At 43.6% G+C, this 26,471-nt stretch overlaps 1 protein-coding gene and 3 long non-coding RNA genes across 5 annotated transcripts in view; 2 read left to right on the top strand and 2 right to left on the bottom strand.

The window, feature by feature from the left end:
• The first annotated feature begins 1,602 nt into the window (after positions 1 to 1,602).
• Positions 1,603 to 6,356, top strand: LOC123385066. The gene is made up of 2 exons (XR_006597091.1): positions 1,603 to 1,780; positions 5,015 to 6,356. It is a non-coding gene; the product is annotated as an uncharacterized LOC123385066 (long non-coding RNA).
• Positions 3,178 to 7,381, bottom strand: LOC123385065. The gene is made up of 3 exons (XR_006597090.1): positions 6,820 to 7,381; positions 4,992 to 5,097; positions 3,178 to 3,237 (listed from the first exon to the last, which is right to left on the bottom strand). It is a non-coding gene; the product is annotated as an uncharacterized LOC123385065 (long non-coding RNA).
• Positions 7,382 to 11,302: 3,921 nt separating this feature from the next.
• The window catches only part of TMEM165 (transmembrane protein 165), a 35,221-nt gene continuing 20,052 nt past the window's right edge, over positions 11,303 to 26,471 (top strand). Inside the window, exons 1-2 of one of the 2 annotated variants that reach the window (XR_002741878.2) lie at positions 11,303 to 11,721; positions 24,535 to 24,760. Coding sequence is in view for 1 of the 2 variants with exons in the window: in XM_003985371.6 (XP_003985420.1) it covers positions 11,515 to 11,721; positions 24,535 to 24,760 (433 nt within the window). In the remaining variant the exon portion in view is untranslated. The remainder of the gene's footprint in view (positions 11,722 to 24,534; positions 24,761 to 26,471) is intronic. The other variant, XM_003985371.6, reaches the window with a different exon arrangement.
• Positions 16,530 to 18,364, bottom strand: LOC105260519. Its single transcript, XR_002156334.3, has 3 exons — positions 17,867 to 18,364; positions 16,965 to 17,260; positions 16,530 to 16,744 (listed from the first exon to the last, which is right to left on the bottom strand). It is a non-coding gene; the product is annotated as an uncharacterized LOC105260519 (long non-coding RNA).

Genomic DNA, 26,471 nt, shown 5'->3' with positions numbered 1-26,471 from the left:
TTCTCAGAACAACTTTCCAGATTGTCAAGTTATTAAATTTTGTTGTTGTTATTTTATATAAGAGGGACACAGGCTTTTAAGTCAGATGAATTTTATTTGCATTCCCTGGATTGCATCTTTATCAGGGTGTGGTAATTTAGATGCAGAAGCCACTGATAGCATGAGGATATGTCAGAACTGAATAAGCATCTGACTGTGCCATTTTTGGCATGCATGCTAATAAACTGTACTTGTTCATAACGTGTAGACGTATCGTCAAGATGAAAAGGCATTTAGGAATATGGCCAGACCTTAAAACTGGTTAGTTAGAGATTCACAAGGGCATGGCTGTCTGCAGATTGAGCATTCCTTGTGACTTGCCTTACAATATCCAGGCCTGCCTTTCATTTTCATGATTTGACAAGGTCTGTCTTCATTACCATAGACTTCAAACTCTTTTTTTTTTTTTAAGTTTATTTATTTATTTTGAGAGACAGCAGGAGAAGGGGGAGGGTCAGAGAGAGAGAAGAAGAGAGAGAATCCCAAGCAGGCCCCACACTGCCTGTGACACAGGGCTCAACCTCACCCACCATGAGATCATGACCTGCCCGGAAATCAAGAGTCGGATGCTTAACCAGTTGAGCCACCCAGGCACTCCTCAAAACACCCTTCAAACACTTAGAGTAAGTGAAACAAGAAAGACCCCGAGGCAACTACTTCTGCTACTTGATGGGGCTATAGCACCCTGATTTGCCTATTAAAGGAGACAGGATTTAATTAAAAGTTATAGACACAGTTAGAAACCTCTCTCCTTCCTTCATCTCCCATTTGCACGAAAGGGTCCTTTGGATTATACTCAAATCATGAAGCCACTTTAGTTGCGTGTACAACTTCTCCAAGTTTCAGGAAACATTTCCTCACGTGTGAGGAAACATTAAAATACCACTGTATAAATTTATACATAAATTCAGACTTACATAACACTAATTTGTATCAGGAATTAAATCTGTTTAGAGAAACTGTTCCACAAGCACCAACACTCCAGAAGTACTAAAAGTTATATTTCAAAATAATTTATTAGAAAGTTATCTTAGCATTGTCACAGCCTATAAAACATTCTTAATAGTTGCATCAACAGAGAGATCTTCTCCAAAATGAAAATGATCAAAATCTGTTTGAGATCTTGCATTTGCCAAGAGTGACTCATGTTGCTTTCAGTCCTGTCTAGTGAAAAAGAAACTGCATGAAGTGAATTTCTCATCTACTGAAAATGAAAATAAAATGACAGGGTAAATATTGGTGAATTTGCAGACAAGTAAGCCAGAGAAAATTTCATGATCAACAAGATATCACATTAATGAACTATTATTATTTATTGTATTACATAAAATTCTGACACTGAAAATATTATAATATTTAAGTTCATGTCATTGCTCCTATATCACTATGACCCCTATTACATTAGTACCTTTAACTGCACCTTTTTTCCCTGCTTTTTTTTTTTTAATTTTTTTTTCAACGTTTATTTATTTTTGGGACAGAGAGAGACAGAGCATGAACGGGCGAGGGGCAGAGAGAGAGGGAGACACAGCATCGGAAACAGGCTCCAGGCTCTGAGCCATCAGCCCAGAGCCCGACGCGGGGCTCGAACTCACGGACCGCGAGATCGTGACCTGGCTGAAGTCGGACGCTTAACCGACTGCGCCACCCAGGCGCCCCTTTTCCCTGCTTTTTGAACAGAAGTCCCACACTTTCATTTTGCATTGGACCCAGCAAATTATGTAGCCAGCCCTGACCATAGGTAAGAGCATGACAGTCTTTGTCATCAGCCATTACTGAAGACAGGTCGTGGTTGTGAACGCTTAAGAAGTGTAGAAAGGAGGGGAGCCTGGGTGGCTCGGTCAGTTAAACGTGACTCTTGGTTTTGGCTCAGGGCATGATCCCATGGTTTGGGAGATAGAGCCCCATGTTGGGCTCTGTGCTGTCAGCTTAGGATTTTCTCTTTCTCTCTCTCTCTCTCTCTTTGTCTCTGCCCCTTCCCCCACTCATGCTCATGTGCTCTCTCTCTCTCTCTCTCTCTCTCTCTCTCTCTCTCTCTCTCTCTCAAAATAGATAAAATAAACTCTAAGCAGTGTGGAAAAGAGCAAGAAATGCAAGAAAATTCATGTTCTTAATGTGTTCCACATAAAATCTATCAGCTAATAGACATTTAATCTTTCTTAAAAGTAAAACAAGGTACCTGGGTCTCTCAGTTGGTGGATTGCCCAACTCTTGATTTCAGCTCAGGTCATGATCTCAGGATCATGGGACTGAGCCCCACTTTGGGCTCTGCACTGAGCATGGAGCCTGCTTGAGATTCTCCCTCCCTCTCCCTCTGCTCCTTTCCCCTGCTTGTGATCTCTCTCTCTCTCTCTTAAAAAAAAAAAAAAAAAAAAAAAAAAAGGTAAAATAGTGTAATACTGTGACTGGAGTGCAGAGTTCTGCATAAGGAAAAATCTGTTTGTATTTGATCCAAAACAGATATCACTAAAGAACAATTTCAGACAATGCCTCCCATGGGTTGGCAAACTCATTACAATTATGGTTCCTGCCATTGAAAAGAATGAGTCTGGGGCACCTGGGTGGCTCAGTTGGTTAAGTGTCTGACTTAGGCTCAGGTCATAATCTCATGGTTTGTGGGTTCGAGTCCCGCGTCGGGCTCTGTGCTGACAGCTCACAGCCTGTAGCCTGCTTCAGATTCTGTCTCCAGCTTTCTCTGCCTCTCCCCTGCTTGTGCTCTGTCTCTAAAATAAATAAACATTAAAAAATTTTTTCTTTGAAGAAAAGAATGAGTCTAACAGGGATAAACATCCATTCAAATAAGGGTGAAACTCAGGTGTATTATACAAAGTCAGCCTGCCTACCCTTCCATCAGCATTCTCTGATTTTTAAGTATGGAGAGCTATTTTTCCAAAGATCAAAGAAATGGCCACCACAATATGGATCCCCCTTCTTCTCCTGGTTTCTTCTGCAATGACTCCTTCTAATAACTCTGCCTGAGAAACAAAATCACAATAGAGATGACTTACATTTGAAAATGAGGGGCGCCTGGGTGGCGCAGTTGGTTAAGCGTCCGACTTCAGCCAGGTCACGATCTCGCGGTCCGGGAGTTCGAGCCCCGCGTTGGGCTCTGGGCTGATGGCTCAGAGCCTGGAGCCTGTTTCTGATTCTGTGTCTCCCTCTCTCTCTGCCCCTCCCCCGTTCATGCTCTGTCTCTCTCTGTCCCCAAAATAAAATAAAAACGTTGAAAAAAAAATGAAAATGAAACAACAGGGAATAGAACTTATACCAGATAAACCAAATTGGCTTCGCATAAAGCTAAAAAAGATCCACTTAATCATAATTGCTTTTATTTTTGTACAGTGGTTATATAAGACTATTACTACAGGAATCAAGAAACCTAGACAATATGTGTATTTACCCAAAATAATTTTAGTTCTATCTTCTTGACTTTTGCTAACATAATGGATATCTAAGTGGTATAATTTGTATGTCATTGCTTTTAATGGACCCATTTTAGCCCCATTTCTAATGTTTGTCTTGTCAAAATAGACTGAGAAAAGGTGCATGCATGTACAGAATTACAGTGAAAGGCATCATGATCGGTGTTTTAAAATTAGGAAAAACATTGCAATACATATAAGAATCAGAAAATAAATATTTGGAAGATATAAGATACACTTTACAAGTCAGTGACAAAATGACTTTGTAGCATGCCTCCGTTTTCTAGGCTGACTGTATCAAAGTTAAGTTTGAAACAGAAAAACAAAGGTAAGAAGAGTTGTCTGGGGGAGTGTCTGTCTCCAAGCTACGGTGTGAATGATGGGTAATTATAGACAGAAAAGCCATGGGCTTTTGTTAGCCCCAACTCCCAACCTTTCCCACTCACCCCTCCCTCCTGCAACTCTCTAAATGACTACCTAGCACCAGAAGCTTGGATTTTATAGTGAAAATAATTTAATGGGCTAGACTGCGCTCAGAGAGAAAATCATATTGTTTACAATACAGCATCTCATCAACACAGTGGTACACACACACACACACACACACACACACACACACACACACACACGATTAACTTTTATCGAAGTATAGTCTCCCAGAAAGGGTAGGACTTTGGCGTGTTCACTGCAGGCTTCTTGTTACTATGCATGTATGATTCCAGCTGTATGGAGGGTATGTGGTTAGTGTATTTCCATACTGTAGGTCTCTAGAGGACCAAGCTTCCCACTCCAGCATGTAGAGAGGAAGGACAAACAAATTGGCAGGCTCAGACCAAACCCAATGCACAGATAGGTGCTGGTTCTGCCATCACCTATTTTTTAAAAATTTGAATTCGTGACTGTAATAGTTAATTTTATGTGTCAACCTGGCTAGGCCACCATGCTTAATTATTTGTTCAAACACTAATCTAGATGTTGCTGTGGAGATATTTTGTAAATGTGATTAACACCTACAATCATTTTTTTAAATATACCTTTTAAGCAGTCTCCACACCCAATGTGGGGCTCAAGCTCACAACCCCAAGATCAAGGGTTGTGTGCCCTACTGACTGAGGCAGCCGGCCACCCCAACATCTGTAATCATTTTAAGTGAAGGAGATTACCCTCAGTGATGTAGATGGGCCTCCTCTAATAAACTGAAGGCCTTGGGAGCAAAATCTGAGGTTTCCTGGAGAAGAAATTCTGCCTCAGGACTGTAATATAAAAATATTGCCTGGGTTTCCAGCCTGCTGGCCTGCCCTAAGCATTTCAGATTCACCAGTCCCCACAATCACCTGAGCCAATTCCTTAAAAATAAATTTCTTTCTCTCTGTATTCACACACACACACACACACACACACACACACACACACACACACCTGTGATACTTCCCAACTTCCATTGCAATTACTGTGGCCACGGGGCTAGCTTCTTACCCAGATGTAAACAGATGTGCTTTGTGGCAGCCGCCTTAAAAGACACATACATACCTTGTGTCCTCTTCTTTTTCCAGCCAGTCCTCCATCCTGCTTCCCAGAACAGGCTGTCCGAGCTCTAGCAGCCGGCCATACTGGGTCATGAAGATAAAGGCACACCCTAGGAATGATAGGACAGAAAGCTGGAAAGAACACAGATCCCTGATCACTGTGGAGCTGCTGGATGAGCTCTGAACTGCCTCTCACAAGAGAAAAACAGTCCTATCTAATTTATCGTTGATATTGTTTTGGATTTTCTATTACATTTAGTGGAATGTAATCTCCAGGATACTTCAAGGTTCATCGTTTTCCACAGGAACCTTCTCAAATTGGTGTAGTTCACAAAGGAAGACATTGCTGCTGCTGCTGCAAGTAAGGCATTTCTCTACCCTTGAGACGCCACATTTGTAGCAGCCCCACAGACCTGTGGGTGGAGGGGCAGGTCTCAGTGTCCACAGACTTTTCATGGCACAGTTTTCAAGGCATGGGAGGTGGGAAACAGAGGGTCTTCCATTCCACAGCTGTGACCTATTTCTTGTTTTAAAGACCTTCAGCTAGTCAAATAAGTTTGTATTTGGGGCGCCTGGGTGGCTCAGATGCTTGAATGCCTGACTCTTGGTTTTTGGCCCAGGGGCGTGGGATCGAGCCCTGATTGGGCTCCATGCTGAGTGTGGAGCCTTCTTGAGATATTCTCTCTCTCTCTCTCTCTCTCTCTCTCTCTCTCTCTCTCTGTCTGTCTCTCTGCGCCTCTCCTCACTCACCATCTCTTTCTCTCTAAAAAAAAATTTTGCAACAATTTGTATTCCTCTAGTCCACATAATTTTGATCCAACTTCTTAGTAATACTCAAGTCTTAGGTTAATGAAAGAGCACCTTCACCCCCAATTTCCAACCAGCTCTCTGCCCTGAATAGCATCACCAAACTTCTTGAAGTAACTTGACAATGGAGGGAGCTGGGCCTGAGAGGATGTCCCCTAATCTAGGAGCTAACGGGATACAGGTTGGAATCTCAGTCCCTGTCAGGCTCCAATGGACCTGGCAATCCTTTGGGGAGGAGAGGTGTTGTGGGTTGAAGAGTTCTTGGTGAGTTAAAGACTGATTCTTGTCTTTGGCTGTGAATGAACTCAAGGCCACGGGATGTGAGCAGAAAGTAGGATGAACTCTGTCTCTCAGAATCAGGCCAAAGACAAGGCATAGAAGACCCTTTGAAGCTACTCAGGCCATTTGGGACGAATGTGTGAGTGTGCAATGAGGCTGACTTTCAAAGATGAAACTATGACAAGATCAGAAATCTGTGTTTTTGAGCCAAACTATGTCTATCTCTAGATTTGTTTTCATCTTTTCATTCTCATAATTTCATTAAACTAATGCTTCATTCATATCACAGTGTGTTCTATGGCCAGGCACTATTTTAAGTGTTTTTGTTTTGTATTAGTTTTTATACTATAATTATTTTGAGTGACAGAGAGAGAGAGAGAGAGAGAGAGAGAGAGAATCTCAGGCAGGCTCCGTGCTGACAGTGCAGAGCCAGATGCAGGGCTCCATCCCATGAACTGTGAGATCATGACCTGAGCCAAAATCAAAAGTCAGATGCTTAACCGACTGCATCACCCAGGTGCCCCCAGGCACTAGTTTAGACCTTGGGAATACAGTGAGCAAAACAAGTAAGATTCCTGCCCTGGAGCTTACATTTTAGTTGAGGAATACAGATAATGAGTAAACAATCAGAAAATCAAGTTAAGTTTAGATAGTGATAAGTGCTATGAAAAAGGTTAAAAAAAAAAAAAAAAAAAAGGACACTGAGACAGAGTGACCAGGGCAAGGGGAGGGAGAGGTCTACCTACTTTAGATGGATGGGCAGGAAGGTCTCCCTCGAGGAAGTGGCATTTCCTCTAAGTAACCAGAAGATCTAAAGAATGAGTGATCCAAGAAGAGCAACAACTACTGTACAAAGGTCTTGAGGTAGAAACATGTTTGGTTGGGCACGGCATGTGAGGTAGAGAAAGCCAAGGGATGAAGTCACAAAGAAGGCAGGAGTTAGATCACACAGAACTGTAATTCAGAGGTAGGGACTTTGGACTTTATTCTAAGGGCATTTGAAGCCATTAGATAATGTTAAATGGGAATGAAATGATTTATTTTAATTGTGAATTTGAAATTTGGCAAGAATGGAAGCAGGGGGGGCTATTAAATTAGAAGTCTCTTTTAAGAGTCCAGGTGAGACATAACACCTACTCTGACGAGGTGGTTACTTTGACAAGGAGATAGAAGGAGGTGAACAGATTCAGGATCTATTTTGTTTATTTTTTTTAATGGCTTTTTATTTATTTTGAGACAGCGAGCGAGCACAAGCAGGGGAGGGGCAGAGAAAGAGGGAGACAGAATCCTAAGCAGCCTCCACGCTGTCAGCGCAGAGCCTGATGCAGGGCTTGAACCCATGAACCATGAGATCATTACCTGAGCTGAGATCAAGAGTCAGATGCTTAACTGACTGAGTCCCCCAGGTGCTCCCAGGACCTATTTTAGAAGTAGAGACAACAGAACTTGCTGGTGGATTGGATGTGGGGTATGAGGAAATGAGAGGAATCTCTCAGGGGGATGCTCGTTCCATTTACTAGATGAGAAGGCTGGGAAAGGAACAGGTTTTTGGAGGGAAATCAAGGGACCTGTTTTGCTCATGCTTTGTTTGAAAGGCCTGTGAGACACCCAGATGGAGACAGTAAGCAGAGAGCTTGATGAGTGAGAATGAAGCGGGTCTTCAGCAGTCTCTCTGAATTTACAGCCTGTGTGTGGAAACTTAGTAAAGTCTGAAGAGGGGCCTGGAAGGGCGGCCCCATTTCCTCTGGGCCAGCAGAGGCCCCCTACAAAGGCCAGGCCCTTATCATCTGAAGGGTTTGGCATGCCCGTGGGTACCAGTACGCTTCATTTCACATAAGTAGAAGTGCTTTAAAGACTTGAGAAGGTCAAGCAAGTTGTAAACTGCTATTTGTCATTTACCTACGTTTCAATTAGCCAAGTGCTTTCTCTTTAATTCTCAATGATCTTCAGTTGGCTCTTAGCATGAAGTTTCTGGTTTCCGCTTCTTTCGCATCACTCCCTGTCCTGGCTTCTCTAATCAGCCTTTAATTCTGTGGGATGTTTAAAGTAAAAAGCTTTAATCCACCCCTTGATGATTTGGGAGTGCAGGAGAGGTCTCTAAGGGAGCTCAGAAAATAGCTTGCCTCTTCACTACTTCTGGGAAGTTGAAGAGGAAAACAAAGAGTGAGACAAACAGGTGGTTAGGTTGGAGGGAGGGACTTTAGGTTTGGTGGACAGGTGTGCTGGACTAATACTGAACTCCAGAATCAAGAGCTGTCTCCATCCGCTTGCGAGCAGCCCTGGGCTCAGAGCAGACGGGGACCTCCCAAGAGGAAAAAGGTGGCCGTGCTAAGCCCAGCATGCTAGGGTACCCTGGCCAAATTTACTTTCTGTCAGTGGTGAAATGGTTACACCTCTGGGAGAGGCCGGGAAATAGCCCTCCTCATTGGAACTTGGAGTGGATAAAGGGCATTTTCCTCTAACGGATAATGGAAATGTTCACTGTTCATTGGCTGGTTTTACAGATTTTGATTTTCAGTAAGTAGGGCATGGTTACATTGCACAAAACAGGTATCAAGCACAATTCTGCCACGTATTAACTGTGTAATTTGGGGGAAAGTTTCTTGAACTAAGTCTCCGATTTCTCATTTGCAAAAATGAGGATACTGGTACCGACCTTGTGAGATCATTCCTATAACATGTTTAGCGCACTGCCTGGGTCAGAGTCGGCACTATTATTATTACTGGTCATGATGGCCGTCACTACGACCGTGTTAGGAAATCTGCTAGGTGCTAGGGATATAAAGATAAAAGACATAATCTTACCATCGAGAAGCTGAAGACTCTGCAAGGAGATAGGAATTAAAAAAAAAACAAACATTAAAATCCAGTGTAATGCATGTGTGGTAGGGTTTCTTAACCAGGAGGGTGCCTGCCAGTGATACACTGTAGTGAGACTAAATCTGTGTAGGCTGAGACAGAAGAAACAACTTGGAATTGTGGAGTCCCTCCATCCTCATTGGAGTAAGTAGCTCCCATTGTTTGTCAAGAAATCAGGAAATCGCCTGTGATTTTAATCTTTTTTTTTTTTTTTTTTAATGGGAGATAGTCACTAGTGAGGTTAGAACACGGACGGCTCTAAATCCTCAGAGTGGTGAAGCCAGGGTCCTGAGTAGCCCTCTTGATGGTGCAAAGAGCTCATTACTTTGGAATCTACACCAGGGGCCTAAAGTGGCAGAGCCTGAGGTCCACGGGATGGAGGTGACACGGAGACAGGCTGGAAAGGCCCTACTCGGGCCCAGATTTTGACACTGCACTGACCCTGCTATTCAGGTTCCCCCATGGTGACAATGCGTTACTGTTTTTTTTTTTTTTAATTTTTTTTTCAACGTTTATTTATTTATTTTTGGGACAGAGAGAGACAGAGCATGAACGGGGGAGGGGCAGAGAGAGAGGGAGACACAGAATCTGAAACAGGCTCCAGGCTCCGAGCCATCAGCCCAGAGCCTGACGCGGGGCTCGAACTCACGGACCGCGAGATCGTGACCTGGCTGAAGTCGGACTTAACCGACTGCGCCACCCAGGCACCCCATGCGTTACTGTTTACTTGTGTTAAACAGCTTTGCTGCCTTGCTCCTGAGCCACCTCACATGCAGAAGCTACTGCCTAGGCATCTTATAGCTGTAATCCATTAATCCTCACTGCATCATCTAACTGGGAATTTGGCTAGGAGCACTTCCTGTTAGAGAGCTCTGGAGTGTGTGGGTGGCCCATCCCGGAAAATAAGCCAAGTACCTTCCAGGCATCAGGGACACATGGCCAGTTTGGCCACATTTACCCTTCTGCCTGGGCCATTAGACTGAGTCACTAGACTCCCTTTCGGGCACCTCTTAAGCACAGAAAATCCTGAATTTGTAAAGGAGAGGCTTCTGGAGGTAGGATAGTTTGGACTTCTGGGATTTCTATTACTGGTTTATGAGGGCTCAAGCATTTGCACTCTAGGGATGAACGGGGAGGCACAACGTTTGTACCCCAAACTGTGTAGGAGGCATCCTGGTCACACAAGAGAAGCATGTATGAGCTACAGTAGCATGAAGCCAGGGGTAATGAATTCTGTAAGAGGAGGTGTTGGAGGAAGACTTCTGAGAGGTCAGGCCTGAACAGGTTTTAGAAGTATGAGTAGGCGTTTACAGTGATAGAATGGAGGAAGTTAACTACAGACAGGAAGAACAGCATGGACAAAAGCTTTACTAACTCTCGACATAATGTGGTGTTAGTGAACTCAAAGTAGGTTTGCCCACTTTGCCACGGATTGTTTTGGTAGATTCATTTCTTGTTCCCACATTTCATAGATACTGTTCTGTAGCTCTTCACAAAGTACAGGTTTAATACGTGGACATATATGTATTTAGAATATTGCTTGGTACATGGTTAGCACGCTCTTAGTCACACTTCTGATAACTAAGCAGCTCAACTTTGTCTGTATAAGATGTAAAACTACTTTCAAGCCCAACCAACAACCATCCTTTCCCGTTTTCCACTCTTTCCCGCGCCTAAACACCCAATGTCAAAAGCCAACCAAGTTAAGAGGCCAGTCTAAGATAGGTACACCACAAAACATCCAAAATGGAAAGGCTTTAAATATTTCTGGTCTGGGGATGATTCTAGGCAAACAAATAATATCTAAAACAAGTCTTGAGGATTTTGTTAATTCTGAAGTCCCATTTCAGAGGTTTGTTTGAAACGATCGCATTTGACCCTGTAAGACCACCGTCCTCTATAGAAAGCTGCACGTTGGAGGCCGGCACCGAGAATAGTGAGGAGTGTGGAACTGGGCTAGGTGTGGCGGTTCCCGCAGCGAGTGCCACGTAACCAGGGCGCTCCAACTAATTTGACATCTAGGAAAGGCTAAGAGAAGCGTAGGCCGGCCCGGATATTAGGGCAGAAGACTCGGGTGGGAGCAGAAGCAATGAGCCGTGGGGCCCTGGGCTGGTGGGCAGCCTCGGGGGAGGAGGACCCCGCGCGGGGCGCGGGAAGATGCGAGGAGAGGAACGTCACCCGGTGCCGGGTACCTCCCAGGAGCGCTGGGTCCAATGGGAGGAGGGCGCGAGCCGCACCTCAACCTGCCTGGGGACGTCACGACGCCGAGGCGGACGCCCGGCCAATGGGAGGCCGTCACGGGCAGGGGCGGGGCCCGGAGGAATTGGGCTGGCCCGCAACGAGACAGTTGGAGGAGTCTTGTGGCCGCTGCCGGAAAGGGGGAGGATCGAGCCGGCGGCTGCGACGCCGGCCTGCGCTAAGCCTCTCGCCCGCCCTTGCCTCTTACCGCATGGTGTCGGCTTCTCGCTAAGCTGGGGCGGCGAGGCGAGAGGGACGCACTGCCGGGGCGGCTCGGAGTCGAGGCTTCCCGTCGCCCGCACTTCCTCCTGTGGCGCCCGTGCGTGGCCGCCTCGGCCAGCGGGATGGCGGCGGCGGCCCGGGGGAGTGGCCGCGCATCGGCGCCCCGGCTGCTTCTGCTTCTGCTGCTAGCGCTGCTGTGGGCCCCGGCCGGCGTCCGCGCTGTCCCGGACGAAGACCTTAGCCTTCGGAACAAGGAACCGCCGGCGCCCGCCCAGCAGCTGCAGCCGCAGCCGGCGGCCGTGCAGGGCCCCGAGCCTGCCCGGGCCGAGGTGAGCAGGACGGGCCGGGCCGGCTGCGGAGCCGGTGCACCGGGTACCAGGCTCGCGGCCGCCGGGAGCGCCGCGCCCGGCCCCGGCTGCCGGCGGGGGGAGGGGAGCCCGCCCCGGCTCCTTGGGGTGGAGGCGGCGGAGGGCCCTTCTTCCCGGGTCGGGCCGGCCTCGCCCGGCTCCTTATGGGGGAGGGGATGGGAGCGCCCAGCAAGGAGCCCGCTGTAAACCTCCAGTCCGGGAGCATCGGGATGCTGCTGAGGAAAGGGCGTCTTGATGATCAGATGTGCCCTAAAGAGCTGCAAGTACTCGTTCCGGGTAGAAAGTTTGTAACAGAGGACAGTGGGAGGCTTTTCGTATTCCCTGAGGATGAGAACATCGGCCATTTCATTGTTGAAAACGCTCATCCCCAGCTGCTTACCCAAATTCAGCTTTGTGTGACCTGTGGTTTTTGCCAAATATATATGGATTATGAAGAGTGACTCTCACTTTTTAAAAACGTGCTCTGGCTTGCAGGAAGTAACCCTCAGGAACGCAGAGGAATAAGCCGTCTTTGACAGTACAGAGTGCTGCAGCGTACGGGATGCCAAAACTAAATTCATAAGCATACCAGAAAGAACCCTGTCGTTTGGCCTTATTAACGACTTTAATGTATGTTAATAGAATCACTTAGTCACTTGTGTCCAGAACCTCGGCGGCAATTTTAAATGTCTTCCCTGTATCGGGGAAGCTTTCTCCTCATTTCCAATTTGGACTCCTAAATTGAGGCCTCTGTGGTCTCTTCTGGTAGGAGAGGTTTGGCGCTCAGCCTCCCAGGCTACATTCGGCTCGTCGCCGCCCAACTAATCTTTCTAAAACTGAATTCTGTTTTGCTTCTCAGAAATCCTCAGTGAATTGTCCCCGCATACTGACTTCAGTCCATCCTCTAATGCAGGATGTTGAGGTTTCTCCCTGAGATGGCGCCCAGTCTTTTTTAGCCACGGCACCCTTGCTCATATGCAATACTCAAACCACTCTAACCTGAGACGCGCCTTGTGCTCCAGGGCTAGTCTCCCAGATGACAGTCTCCCTAAAAAAGGCTTCAGTGAGCCTGGAGCCCACTGGTCAGAACCTTTCCCACCTTTCAGGAACCCGCAGACATCTACTGTCTGTGAAGACTTCCCCATAACTTCCAGTTTAAACGTGATTTCTCTCTTGCCTGTTACCCCTGGGCTCAGCTGACCCTGCTCACCTTTTCCACTTCTGAACTTGAACTGAAATGCTGATTCATGAAATGTATTCTTAGTGTTTATCATTTAACTTTCTGTCTTTTAAAATCCTCATCTGTCATTAACTTACTGCTTTCAAACAAGACTAGTTTGGGTGAAGTAACTTAGAGAGATTTTGAATGTAACTTTCCAGGCCTTTTCATCAGAGCTCTAGTCCTATAGTGATTTTTGAGATAGAAATAGTGGTAGGTGTGGCTATTAATAATACCCGTTTAGGCGCCTGGTGGCTCAGTAGGTTAAACGTCTGACTGGTTCAGGTCATGATCTTGGTTTGTGGGTTTGAGACCCGCATCGGGCTCTGTGCTGACAGCTCAGAGCTTGGACCCTGCTTCGATTCTGTGTCTCCCTCTCTCTTTCTGCCTCTCCGCCGCTCACGCTCTGTCTCTCTTTCTCTCAACAAATAAATATTAAAAAAATTTTTAATAAAAAAAATAATACCCTTTTAGACAGGGAAAATCCAGACTTGTAAAATAAAGGCAGCAGTATGCAATGATTGTATTAAGTGGTCTTAAGGATGCTTGTCTTTAAAACTGAAGATGTGAAGGGAAGGGGCAGGCACAATCTAATAAGATTTTTGTCTTTAAAGTTGACCCTTGAACAATGGGTTTGAAGTGCACGGGTCCACTTATACATGGATTTTTTTTTCCATACAATACTATGAATGTTCTCTGTTATGATTTTAACATTTTCTTTTCTCTGGCTTTGTTATAAGAACACAGTATTTAATACATACAACATACAAAATATGTGTTAATTGATATCAGTTTATGTTATCAGTAAGCCTTTCTGTCAACAGTAGGCTATTAGTGGTTGAGTTTTTGGGCAGTTGAGTTTTTGTATAGTGGCTCAGCACCCCTAACCCCACACTGTTCAAGAGTCAACTGTTTTCTCGGTGGTTCTTTTAAGATAGGAATTTATTCTAAACTCTCTATTGTATGGTAGAATCTAATGATCTTGTTTTAATTATATTTTCATCTAACTTTGATATGGCTCAGAATTTTTTTCTCTACAGTACTACAGCATGTTAGAAGAGATTTTTCTGTCATGTTTTCTGAACTACTTAATATAAGTATCATTTGCTTTTGTTGTCCAGTTGGTAGAGGTAAGATGTGGTCAGGGTTCAGTCTAATAACCATATAAGCAAGGGCCGAGCATTGCTGGATATCTGAAAGTTTCAACCATTTGCTTTGTAGTTACATCCAGTAGATCTTTTAAAAAGGTAGGATATTTAAATTTACTTTTTTCATGCCACTGTGTGAGAGTGGACGTCTGAAAATGGAGGGGGGGGAAAATCTCTCCTTTGTTGGTAGGCATTCAGGTGTGAGATGTAATAACATAGTTATATCTCCCAGGGTGCTTTGAAGCAAGATGGCTGAACTTCTGATAGGGCTTTCTACATTGGGTATTTTTTTTTTTTTTCTATAACCAGGTAAAAAGGTTCACTCTCTACTCCTAGTTACGAATAAACCTCAGTTTACAAAGCCATGGAAAGAGTAGTTGTTGACTACTTTGAGTCCTTTCCTTTATGCAGTTTATGCTTCTAGTGACTTACTCCGGTTTTTCTTATTCTTTCCCTGGACAGAGCATGTAATACAAGAAGCATTAAGTCCCTTTAGTTTAGGGAGGTCAGGCAGTTTATAATTTGCTGCGTATTCTGGAAGTCCAAAGAGCTGCTCTGGTTGCAGAGCACTGTTGATAAAGCCACAAAAGCCTATTACCTCACCCAGTACAAATTCTTATTATATTTCTGCTTTACTGTTTCTTGGCATTTGTTAAATTTTTTTTTTTTTTAACACTTATTCGTTTTTTTAGAGACAGACAGAGTGTGAGTGGGGAGGGACAGAGAGAGGGGGAGACATGGAATCCAAAGCAGGCTCTAGGCTCTGAACTGACAGCACGGGGCTCGAACCCACGGACTGTGAGATCGTGACCTGAGCCAAAGTCAGACACTTAACCACCTGAGCCACCCAGGTGCCCCTGTTTCTTGGCATTTCTTATCTTTGAACTGTCAGAAGGCCTTCCGTGCAATATTTTAAACTTTTTCCCATTTTCATGAAGTTGCACTTCTGCTCCATCCAGCCCAACCTCCCACTTCTAGCCTCTTTACAGCGAAGCTAGAGGCTGTCAGGTGACTCTAGTCCTACTCTTGATTGCTGTGTCAAAATGAAGTGATAATTATGTTAATGAATTTATTTGGTGGTATTCTATCCATCAAAGCGATTCGTTTAAAAAAATCAGTGAAACTAAATACATTTAATACATTTCAAATCTAAATTTATAAATATATTACCAAACAGTAACATGTATAAAAATAATGTTGTTAAACTCATTAAAACAAAATGTATTGGGGTGCCTGGGTTGCTCAGTTGCTTAAGCATCTGACTCTTAATTTTGGCTCAGGTCATGATCTCACAATTCATGAGATCAAGCCCCATGTCAAGCTTTGTGCTAGCAGCGTGGAGCCTGCTTGGGATTCTCTCTCCCTCTCTGCACTCCCTTGCTTGCATGTGCTCTTTCTCTCTCAAAACCAATAAACTTAAAAAATGTATTTATGGGGTGCCTGGGTGGCTCAGTCAGTTAAGTGTCTGACTCTTGGTTTTGGCTTAGGTCATGATCTCACAGTTCACGAGTTTGAGCCCCACATTGGGCTCTGCACTGAGCGTGCAGAACCTGCTTGAGAATCTCTCTCTCTCTCTCTCTCTCTCTCTCTCTCTGCCCCTCCCCTGTGTTCTCTCTCTGTATCTCTCTCAGAAATAAATTTAAAAAAAATTTTTAAAAATGTATTTATAAATTCATATAAATATGAATTAAAAATAACATTAAAAATAAAATATTAAAAAATAAGGGCGCCTGGGTGGCTCATTCAATTGAGCATCCAACTCTTGATTTCAGCTTAGGTCATGATCCTAGGGTCGTGGGATTGAGCCCGGTGGCGGGCTCCATGCAGAGTTTGGAGCCTGCTTGAGATTCTCTCCCTCTCTCTCCGTCCCTCTTCCCATCTCTTTCTCAAAAAAAAAAAAAAATAAATAAAAATAATAGTAATAATAAACAAACCTAACATTCACAAATAAAAATAACTTACATGACAGTGAAAATTTATAATATAATTTTATCCTTTTTTAATACAATCTCTTAAAACCAGGTTTATCCGTGGTATCTTGTTTGTGTTTATTTATTTTTTATCTAATTCTTTTTTTTTTGAGTATATGAAATTTATTGTCAAATTGGTCTCCATACAACACCCAGTGCTCATCCCAAAAGATGCCCTCTCTTCAGTACCCATCACCCACCCTCCCCCTCCCTCCCACCCCCATCAACCCTCAGTTTGTTCTCAGTTTTTAAGAGTCTCTTATGCTTTGGCTCTCTCCCGTGGTATCTTGTTTAAGTTGCATGTATATTTTTGTGCACGTTTTTCTACTTTCTGGAAAAGGCTTTTCTGACTGATACAATAAAATAATGGCAAGGAGACAGTTCTGAGCCCATTCTAAGCATTTTCCTTTAGACTTCTGTATCTCCAAATAATTTCACCTGTTGTGTGACAACTTTTGTTGAACGATTTTATTTTTGTGTTCTTGCTAGATCGGTCTCTTTCTGGGTAGCTGCCTAGATTTGGTTTCACAGGAAGCGTCTTCCTCTCTTCTCTGGTTTTGTCACGTGTAGCTGGAGATTCCCATCAAGCTTTCATGTTCTCGCCCTCACGTGTTCATTTGAACTGTAGGACTCAGTAGGAATTCCTGTTTTCATTGTCATTTTCTTCTCTTGAAGATCAGGAAAGCATAAAAGAATACTTTTTAAATGAGGGAACTCCTCTTCCCCACCCCCCCTGCCCCAGTTTTTTCATTTGGAACTAATTTTGAGTAAAGATGAGTTTTATTCAGCAATTTTTTTTTCAATTATGAGGTGTTGACTCTGCTCTCAAGATGTAAATCATTTGCATCTCAAACCCAAATTAAAATACTGAAATAGTGGTTTCTCTACCAAGGAAAACACTGGTGCTTCATTTCTTGCTTTGTTCTAATGTCGTAACTGGATAGTGGATACCAGAATGCAGTCCCTGCATGGAACCCTCCTGTAACGCCGACATAAGTGCTTCTGTGCGCACACTTTCTGCCTCTCTCCACGTATGGGACAAGACTGTCATCCGTTCCATGCCTCTGCTCTGTGTCCATGTGCCTGTTCTCTTCTGACTTCCGGTACTTTCCTTCCTCAGTACCTTTATTCTCTCCCTTTCCTCGGCTCCTTCCTGTGTGCTCACACATGGCCGCAGCTTTTTCCTATTTGGTAAAGGGGAAACAAGGCTGTTAATTTAACTACTTGCTTGTGTTGGTTTCTCCTCCTCAGTTTTACAGACCAAATTTCTAACTAGGGATTTAGCGGCTTCTTCACTTTGCTTTAGTCTTTCCTTATCCAACTTTGGTCGCTGTCTTTTCATTGGAACTGTTTTTGAAGAATACCTAAAGCCTACCGACCTGCCTCCCCCAGGGGTCATTTCGCACTGTTAACCCTCCTCTTTGAGAGTCCTACCCCATTTCGGCTGTATAACTTGGATCTTCATAAGTTTCTGTCTTATGTTCATTTGGGATAATAGTTCTTAGGTTTCTGAGTATCAAGAAAAACAATGAAAATACTAGGCATCTAGTTAGTCGCTCAGCGAATGGTGACTGCCCCCAACTGGACCATCTGTGGTGCTTGCCTGCCTGCTCTATAAATATCTAAGACAGTTTTGTTGTTCTTTTGTTTCTTCCTCCTCCTCCTTCCCTAAGTATAGACATTCTCTAAGTCTCATTGTTTCCACTTAATCTAATCTCCCTCTGCTTTGGAAATCTCTGCCTGCAGGGCTCTAGCTGATCAATTTAGGCTGCCAGCAGCCAGACACTTACCTTGAGGCTGTGCTGGCTTCAAATCAGGAATCCTGGTTCTGACGGCCTCTTGGAAACCTTCATTTGAAATGCTTTTTACCACCTCACGTTGAATGTGTCTGAAACCAAACCCCTTATTTTTATTCCTCTGTCCCACATGCTTTGTAGGAATACAAATATTTCTCCCAGTAAACCCAGCAGAAAACCTTACCATCATCTTTAATTCCCGCCCACCACTCCATTTAAAGTTATGTTGATGTTTTCCCTGTCCTTCAGGTGCAGAATTTTCCCTTCCCTAACTTGTCTTCAACATTGATCTTATGCAGCTGACCTCCTCATGAATTGGTCCAGTGGCTACCATTCTCTACTTTCTGCCCTGATCTGTTAGTCATAATGCCTTAATCATATTTGTGACATCTACTCAAACTTTTAAGGGCTTCTTGCTTGCCTCTGGGCCAGTCTGAACACACAGGATTTTCAGTCTGGGCTCAACTTATCTTTCTTATCTTACCCCAGCCATTCATCTGATGGTTTACTCCCTGTTCTCAGAACATGCCTGCATTCTTTCAAATGGTCAGTCCTGGGAATGAGGTAAGTGCATGCACCCCAATGTATTTTCAAGGTAATCACTCCGTGAGTGGCTCGTATTGAATCCTGCTGAGAATTTGAAGGAGGCTTATGAAATGAATTTCAGGGCCGACTTCCCCCACTGGTCAAAGGTTGCCCCACAGGTGTTAACTTCTCCATACTTCCGGGTAGTGAATAAGTACAGAGCTCTTACTTTTCTGGTTGGACCTGCCTGAAGCCAGTTGCAGCCTTCAAGGAACTGGTTCTCTATAAGGGGGGTAAGAGATTGGGTCAAGAGATGTTTTTGAAGTGGTGCACAACAGGTGTTTGTAATTATGTGCATGGTTAAAAAAATAAAAACTCAAAAGGTACAGAAGTATGTAGAGTGAAACAGTATGTCTCCTCCTCTGGTGTTCTGGTTCAGGGCTCTGCAAACTGCAGTTTACCACAGGCTCCTTGTCTTGTAAATAAAGTTTTTTTATTGGAACAGAGCCATGCCCATTCGTTAAAGTATTATCCATGGCTGTTGTTGCTACAGCATCTGATTGGGTAGTTATCACAAAGGCTTTGTGGTCCAGGAGATTAAATATTTGGCCCTTTAAGAACAAGTTGGTCGACCCCTATTCTAGTCATCCTGGTTTCTTCCCTGTAAACACCCACTGGTAACTGTTTGCTGAGATTTGGCATGCGATAACAACTGTATACATGCTGTATATACCTACCTACCTCTGTGCCCCTCCACAGACATACATATGATGACTGTATACATAATGCATGCTTTTTTCCAACTTAAAAATATCTTACTGATTTTTCCTTATTAATATATATAAAAGATCCTGATTCTTCACTTATATTTTAGAATATAGTATTCTAATAAGCTACCATTTATTTAACCAATTCCCTATTGATGGACATTGTGTTATTTTGTCTTTTATTATTACAAATTATAACATTATATTTATACATGCTTCTAATACAAAAAGATTAACTCCCTGAGTGTTCCTATCTTAAACTTTGTTTCAGTCATATGCCTGCCATGACACATTGTCCACAGTATGCATTCACTTTTACTTGAGGGGAACAGGATCATTAGGGGCTGGAGTTGTTGGGTTAGGCCTTTCTCATGAGGTTCTGTGTAAGTTGGATCTTGAGGAATCAAGATGAATAATGAAAAGGGGGTAGGAGGGGCAGTAGGGCTACATCGTTGAAGGCTTGTGGTTACCAAAACCTTCACGTGCTCTTGTGTTGCACTGCCCAGAACCAGAGCCATGAGCCATGGCGGTTCTTACGCACTTGAAACGTGGCTGGTTCACATTGAGATGTGTGTGAGATGGGTGTGGCAAGTAGACGGACAACAGTGTTTGAAGACTTAGTGTGGAAATAAAACTAAAAAGAATGCTGTGCTTCCAGAGTAGTATCTTGGATGTATTGGAAATACTGTTAAAAATAATTTTATTTGGGAGCGCCTAGGTGGCTCGCTCAGTTGGTTAAGCATCCGACTCTTGGTTTTGGCCCAGGTCATGATCTCATGGTTCTTGAGATTGAGGTCCACATCGGGCTCTATGCTGACGGCGTGGAGCCTGCTTGGGATTCTCTCTCCCTCTCTCTTTGTCCATCCCCCGCTTGTGCTCTATCTCTCTCTCTCAAATAAAGAAGTAGAAACTTAAAAAAAAAAAAAAAAGTTTTATCTGTTTTTACTTTTTAAAATGTGGCTACCAGAAAATTTAAATTATGTGGCTTGCAGTATTTTCTATTAATACTATTAATAATATTATTAATAATATTAATAAATAAGCTATTAATAAATAAGCTCCTCTGGCTTATTTATCCTTCCATATGGACCGTAAGGCTCATTCTTAAAACAGTGAGGTAACACGATGAACCTAGTTTTACAGAGATTAAACTGGTTGTGTTGTGGTGTGCTGAGATAACTGTAGCTGAGCCCTTGCTGTGTCCTAGGCATCATCCTAGCAGCTTTATGTGTTACTCACTCCGTCTTCACAGCAAGTCTGTAAATGTAGGTACCCCTCATCTTACAGTGGGGCTTGGGTCACAGGGAGGCAGACCTCCCGGCCCAAGGTCGACTGATAATGCCTTGGCTGTGGACCCAGGCATTTTGATAGCACAGCCACATGTTGAACCATTACAAGTCACCCAGACGGTGAGTTAGAAAAAGGATGTGCTCCTTGCACACAGTAAGCACTTAGGCATTTGACAGCAAACGCATGGTAGCTGATAATTTTCTGACCCTGTTATTAGCACTTTAAGTTTTAAAAATTGACCTCCATAATACCCTGATACTTTGGTTTTACATTCTTTTCACCGTGGTTGGCGGTTTCACACTTATCTTTTTGGATATCCAAGCTGCAAGTTGAGTTTCTTGTGTTCTGTATATAGCAAGTTTTTAAGAGTATGTAGTTTTTTGTTTTCTGTTGTCATACTCAGGAGGCAAATTTTATTTTGTCGTCTTCATTTTTCACAGAGCAACAGAGAGGCGAAGTAATGTGGCCAAGGTTTTATAGCAGGGAGTTATAAAGCCATAAAAACATGTAGTTTTGGTCACTGTCTTGTTTTTCTGTTTGAGCTTGGACCTAATTGATCATAAACAACGTATATTTATTCCTAAACATTTTCTTGGATTTCGGATGATACATACTTTACAGAGACGTTTCTTCATACAAAAGGTGTATCAGAGAGAATGGTTGCATTAATGAGAGCCAAGTTGCAATGCTTATATATATATTTTTTGATGCTTAATGACTGTAGAGTATTTGAAGAGAAAGGAAGCTCATTTTTAAAGAAACATGAGCATAGATGGAACTAAAATGGTAATGGAGAGAAGGCCAGAATTTCTGTGAATGGTACTTATTCAAGAGCCGACTTCCAAGGCTGTCCTTGATTTAATCCTAATACCAAATATTTTCTAAAATGTTAAATTTCCCCAGTTTGTAGCTCAAAGTTGTAGTCTCATAAATGCTTAAATCTTGCTGATCTTCTCTGTGGAATGGGACAAGTTTACGTTGTTAGTTGAGGAATGACACGCACACTGAGAATTTTCCTGTAAGTGGTCCTTCTCTTCCCTGGAATGCTGACCTTGAGCAGGGAATTTCCTACCTTCTCTAGCAGCCCAGCTCGGCTTCAGGTGGCTCTCTGGGGGTAGAAATCTTTTCCCTGTGTTAAGCTAAAACCTGCCACCAAACCTGCTACCTGTGACGTTTAAGTTTTATTTATTTATTTAGAGAGAGTGCGCATGTGCGTAGGGGAGGGGGAGGGAGAGAGAGAAAGACAGACACATACACACATAGAGAATCCCAATGTGGGCCTCAAACTCATGAACCCTGAGCCAAAATCAAGAGTCAGAGGCTTAAATGACTGAGCCACCCGGGTGCCGCCCTCCCCTGGTCCCCTGGGACTTTTTTTTTTTTTTAAACATTTATTCATTTTTGAGAGACAGAGCATGAGTGGGGGAGGGGCAGAGAGAGAGGGAGACACAGAATCCGAAGCAGGCTCCAGGCTCTGAGCTGTCAGCACAGAGCCCCACGCAGGGCTCGAACTCACAGACTGAGATTGTGGCCTGAGCCGAAGTCGGGCGCTCAACCTACTGAGCCACCCAGGCACCCCCCCCCCCCCCGGGACTTTTTAGTTCTACCTCTTGGCGATCATACAGAGTAAATACACAGAGACTTTTGCGGTTATTGGAACAGAGGCCCCCAGTCCTTCCTAATCCCTCATTTGATTGTTTTGGAGCCTGAGTTGGCAAACTTTTTTTAATGGCCCAGATAATACTTTAGGTTTTGAAGCTACTTAAGGTCTCTGTTGCATAATTTTCCTTTCCTTCTTCCAGCCCTCCTCCTTCCGTCCCTCTTTGTTTTTATTTTTTGTAACCCCTTGGAAATATAAAAAACACTCTTAGATGACACAGGCTGGACTTGGCCCCACGGTAGCTTGCCAGTCCCTGGTTTTAGAGCCTCTTCTGTCTGGGATGATCTTCGGGGGGGCAGTGCTTTCTTCATGGTGCTGCCCCAGAGCCATACAAAACTTCGGTAAGAACTGAGCAGCACAGAATAATGGATTTGCCACTATTTCAAGTACTTGAAGTGCCTGTTGCTTGTTTGAACTTGGTCACGTTTTCAGCTTAAAATGACTTTATTAATGCTGACCAAGACTTCGGTTTATCTTTTTTATTAGACCACATTACATCTTCTAGGATATTTTTAGACTTTAGCCTAGGACCATCCGTATATACAGCTATCTATGTCTATTTTTTTAATAGTTTTTAATTTTTTTATTGAAGTGAGGTGGACACAGTTATATTCGTCTCAGGTGCACAGCACAGGGACTCAACAACTGTGTTTTGCTACCTCACAGGTGTAGCTGCCATCTGTCACCATGCATGGCTACCATAGTACCATGGCTGTAGTCCCTGTGCTGTACCTTTTGTTCCCGTGACTTATTCACTCCATTTTGCCCACCCCCCTACCTCCAACTCCCTGGCAGGCATCAGTTCTCTGTAATTATGACTCTGTTCATGGTTTTTGTTTGTTTATCCATTTGTTTTGGTCTTCCACATGTGTTTGTCTTTCCCTTATTTCACTTAGACTAATACCCTCTAGGTCCATCCGTGTTGCTGCACATGACAAGATCTCATCTTTTTTTATGGCCGAGTAATATTCCACTGTGTGTGTGTACCCCATGTTTATTCATCCATCTGTTGATGGACACAGGCTGCCTCCCTGTCTTGACTATTGTCAGTCATGCTGCAGTGAACATAGGAGTGCATATATCTTTTCAAATTAGTGTTTTTGTTTTCTTTGGGTGAATACCCAGTAGTGGAATTACTGGGTCTTAGGGTAATTCTATTTTTAATTTCTTGAGGAGCCTCCATTCTGTTTTCCACAGTGGCTGTACCAGTTTGCATTCCCACCAGGCACATGAGGGTTCATTCCCATTTCTCTGCACCCTCACCAACACTTGTTATTTCTTGTCTTTTTTATTCTAGCCATTCTGACAGATTAAGGTGATACCTCATTACGGTTTTGATTTACCTTTTCCTGACGAGTGTTGTGGTGCATCTTTTCATGTGTCTCTTGGCCATCTGGATGTCTTTGGAAAAAATACCTGTTCGGGTCCTCTGCCCATTTTTAATCAAATTATTGGGGGTTTTTTGGTGTTGAATAAGTTATATATTTTTATATCCAGTTATATTAAACCTCATCTTAGCTGGAGCCATTTCTTGCTCTAGTCTGTTGAGAGCTTTCTGGAACCTACTTTGTCCTCTAAAGTGTTAACGGAATTTCTCTCAGCTTTCCGTTACCTGAATGCTTGATAAACATACCTGGCTCTTCCACTCAAGTTACAAGTAAAAATTTGAATGAGACATAGCTGAGAACTAAATCTCAAATCACAAATACTTAGAAAATAAGGTAGTTTTAGTATGGGGCTATAGCTGGTCTCTACTCTTTTTTTAAAAAAATTATTTTGTAGACTTGTACTTGGATCTGCATTGTGGCATCCATCAGCTAGAGGTTTTGGTCATTACAAATGGCTTTCAGAGTGGGGCACCTGGGTGGCAACGTCAGTCAAGCATCTGACTGCAGCCCAGGTCATGAGCTCCTGGTTTGTGAGTTGAAGCCCCGCATCAGGCTCAGAACCTGGAGCCTGCTTTGGATTCTGTGTCTCCTTTCTCTCTGTCCCTCCCTTGTTCATACTCTGTCTCTTGCTCTCTCTCAAAAATAAGTAAAAATTTTTTTCAGTGTTTATTTATTTTTGAGACAGAGACAGAGCATGAACGGGGGAAAGTCAGAGAGAGAGGGAGACAGAGAATCCGAAGCAGTCTCCAGGCTCTGAGCTGTCAGCACAGAGCTGGACGCGAGGTTCGAACTCACAGACCGTGAGATCATGACCCGAGCTGAAGTCGGACGCTCAACCGATTGAGCCACCTAGGCGCCCCAACATTAAAAAATTTTTTTAAAAAATGGCTTTCACAGTGCTTAGGCAGGAAATAAGTCTAATGGCCAGAAAAAACCTTAATTCGCATTCAAAAATAAAACAATTTTAAGTAATGATTTTTTTCAAGAAGTAGCTGATACATACATATATATATATATTTTTTTTTATTTCAGAAAGGATTTACACCAGCTGCCCCGGTTCATTCCAATAAAGAAGATCCAGCTACCCAGACAAATTTGGGATTTATCCATGCATTTGTCGCTGCCATATCAGTTATCATTGTATCTGAGCTGGGTGATAAGACATTTTTCATAGCCGCCATCATGGCCATGCGCTATAACCGTCTGACGGTGTTGGCTGGGGCCATGCTTGCCCTGGGCCTGATGACGTGCTTATCAGGTGAGTGTGCTCTTTCCTCCTAATGACTTCAGTGGATTAAGGAGACAGCGTGGTGTGGGCCGTTGAGTCATGGAATCATCCAGCTAGTTGGGTTGCAGTTTGGTTCCCAGAGTTCCAGAATTTAGTAAACAGAATATGGTATCGGTACATAAACCGCTGAAAACCATGTTGCACTTTGAAAGTTAAATTTTCAGCTATTCACAGCCAAGACACATACTTCTCATTTCTTCACTAGTTTTTATCCTTGCTATGACTGTGTGTATCCTGGCTTTTTTTCTTTTCAGTCCAGATAGGTTTATATCTGATCTTAGAAATAGGACTCAAATACATTTCAGGGACATGTTGGAAACCAGTAGCTGTTGACGGACATCTCGTAGTTACTGTGTTTGGTTACGCTGTTCTTACCCCGTTATAATAAAGGGCTGAAATGTTCTTAGACTCCCAGTTTGTGTTTCTATTCTACAGGCTTCATTTTTTCAAAGAATTAGACCATGCGAAAGTAAACGTTAACACTAAATAATTAAACAGAGTGGAGTCTCTAATTCCAAAGCCACCTCAAGCTGGGAGGAAAGCCGGGAGCTTCCCCTTATAGCCAGACTTGGTTTGGAGCCTGATGCTGGGTAGTGGCCTAATGATAAGTTCCTTAACCTGCGAGCTTTAGTGTCCGCATCTGTAGAACAGAGAGGATAAAGCCTACTTCCCTTGTAGGGTTGTGGTCCGTGTTAAGTGAGAGCCTATATTGCAGGTGCTTGGTCCTCTGCCCCTCAGCATCTCTCACATCTGAAGCTTAGTTCTTCATGTACAGAACAAGTTCTGTTTCTGGCTGCTTGGACACCCGTCCAAGTTAAAGTTGTTTTAAACCTAAAATAAAGGAGTATTTTACTGATTAAAATAATTTGACCACTCTACACATTTTAGAAGTTAAAGCATTAATCATATTTCATAATAAAAACAATTTTTTTCTTCCAAAGGAAATTCTGACACAGGAAATAGGGAGAGTGGAGAGAGTTGCTAAGTGGTGACGTCATCGTTCAGAATGAGTATGAATAGTATCAGAGGATTTTATTTTTTAAACTTCTCTCACTTTGAGGGTAGCTTGAAAGGTGGCCTCTCTGCCTGTTCCCTCCTCAGAACCCGGTGCCCTGGGCTCCCCCCCTCTTCTCTCTGATCACTTCCTCTTCCTCAGCTGAGGGCCACCTTGGTCTCCTGCCCTGCCCTCACCTGTCTCCCCTTCCCACTGGCCACGCTGCGCACCTGTGCTGTAGGCTGGTGCAGCGGTCTGCAGACTTTCCTTGTGTCTCATTTGGAAAAACTCTGCACGCCTCTCATGTGGAAGTTATCTAAAGCGTGTCATCTTAAGTTCAAGGGGTTGCAGAGATCTAATTTCTGGTATATTTTTCCTCATAGAATTTTACCCTAATGATTATGACTGTCTCCTTGAAAATCTCTTATGGATCACACTGTCATTTATCTGCAGCAAAAATTTGCATATAAAGTGAATTTTAAAAGAGACTGATAGGGGTGCCTGGGTGGCTCAGTCGGTTAAGCGTCCGACTTCGGCTCAGGTCATGATCTCATGGTCCGTGAGTTCGAGCCCCGAGTCGGGCTCTGTGCTGACAGCTCGGGGCCTGGAGGCTGCTTGGGATTCTGTGTCTCCTTCTCTCTCTCTGCTCCTCCCCTGTTCATGCTCTGTCTCTCTCTGTCTCAAAAA

Source organism: Felis catus, chromosome B1, assembly GCF_018350175.1.
Source record: "Felis catus isolate Fca126 chromosome B1, F.catus_Fca126_mat1.0, whole genome shotgun sequence".
NCBI lineage: Eukaryota > Metazoa > Chordata > Mammalia > Carnivora > Felidae > Felis > Felis catus.
The sequence above is the reverse complement of the archived record's forward strand: the minus strand, read 5'-3'. Positions and strand labels throughout refer to the sequence as shown.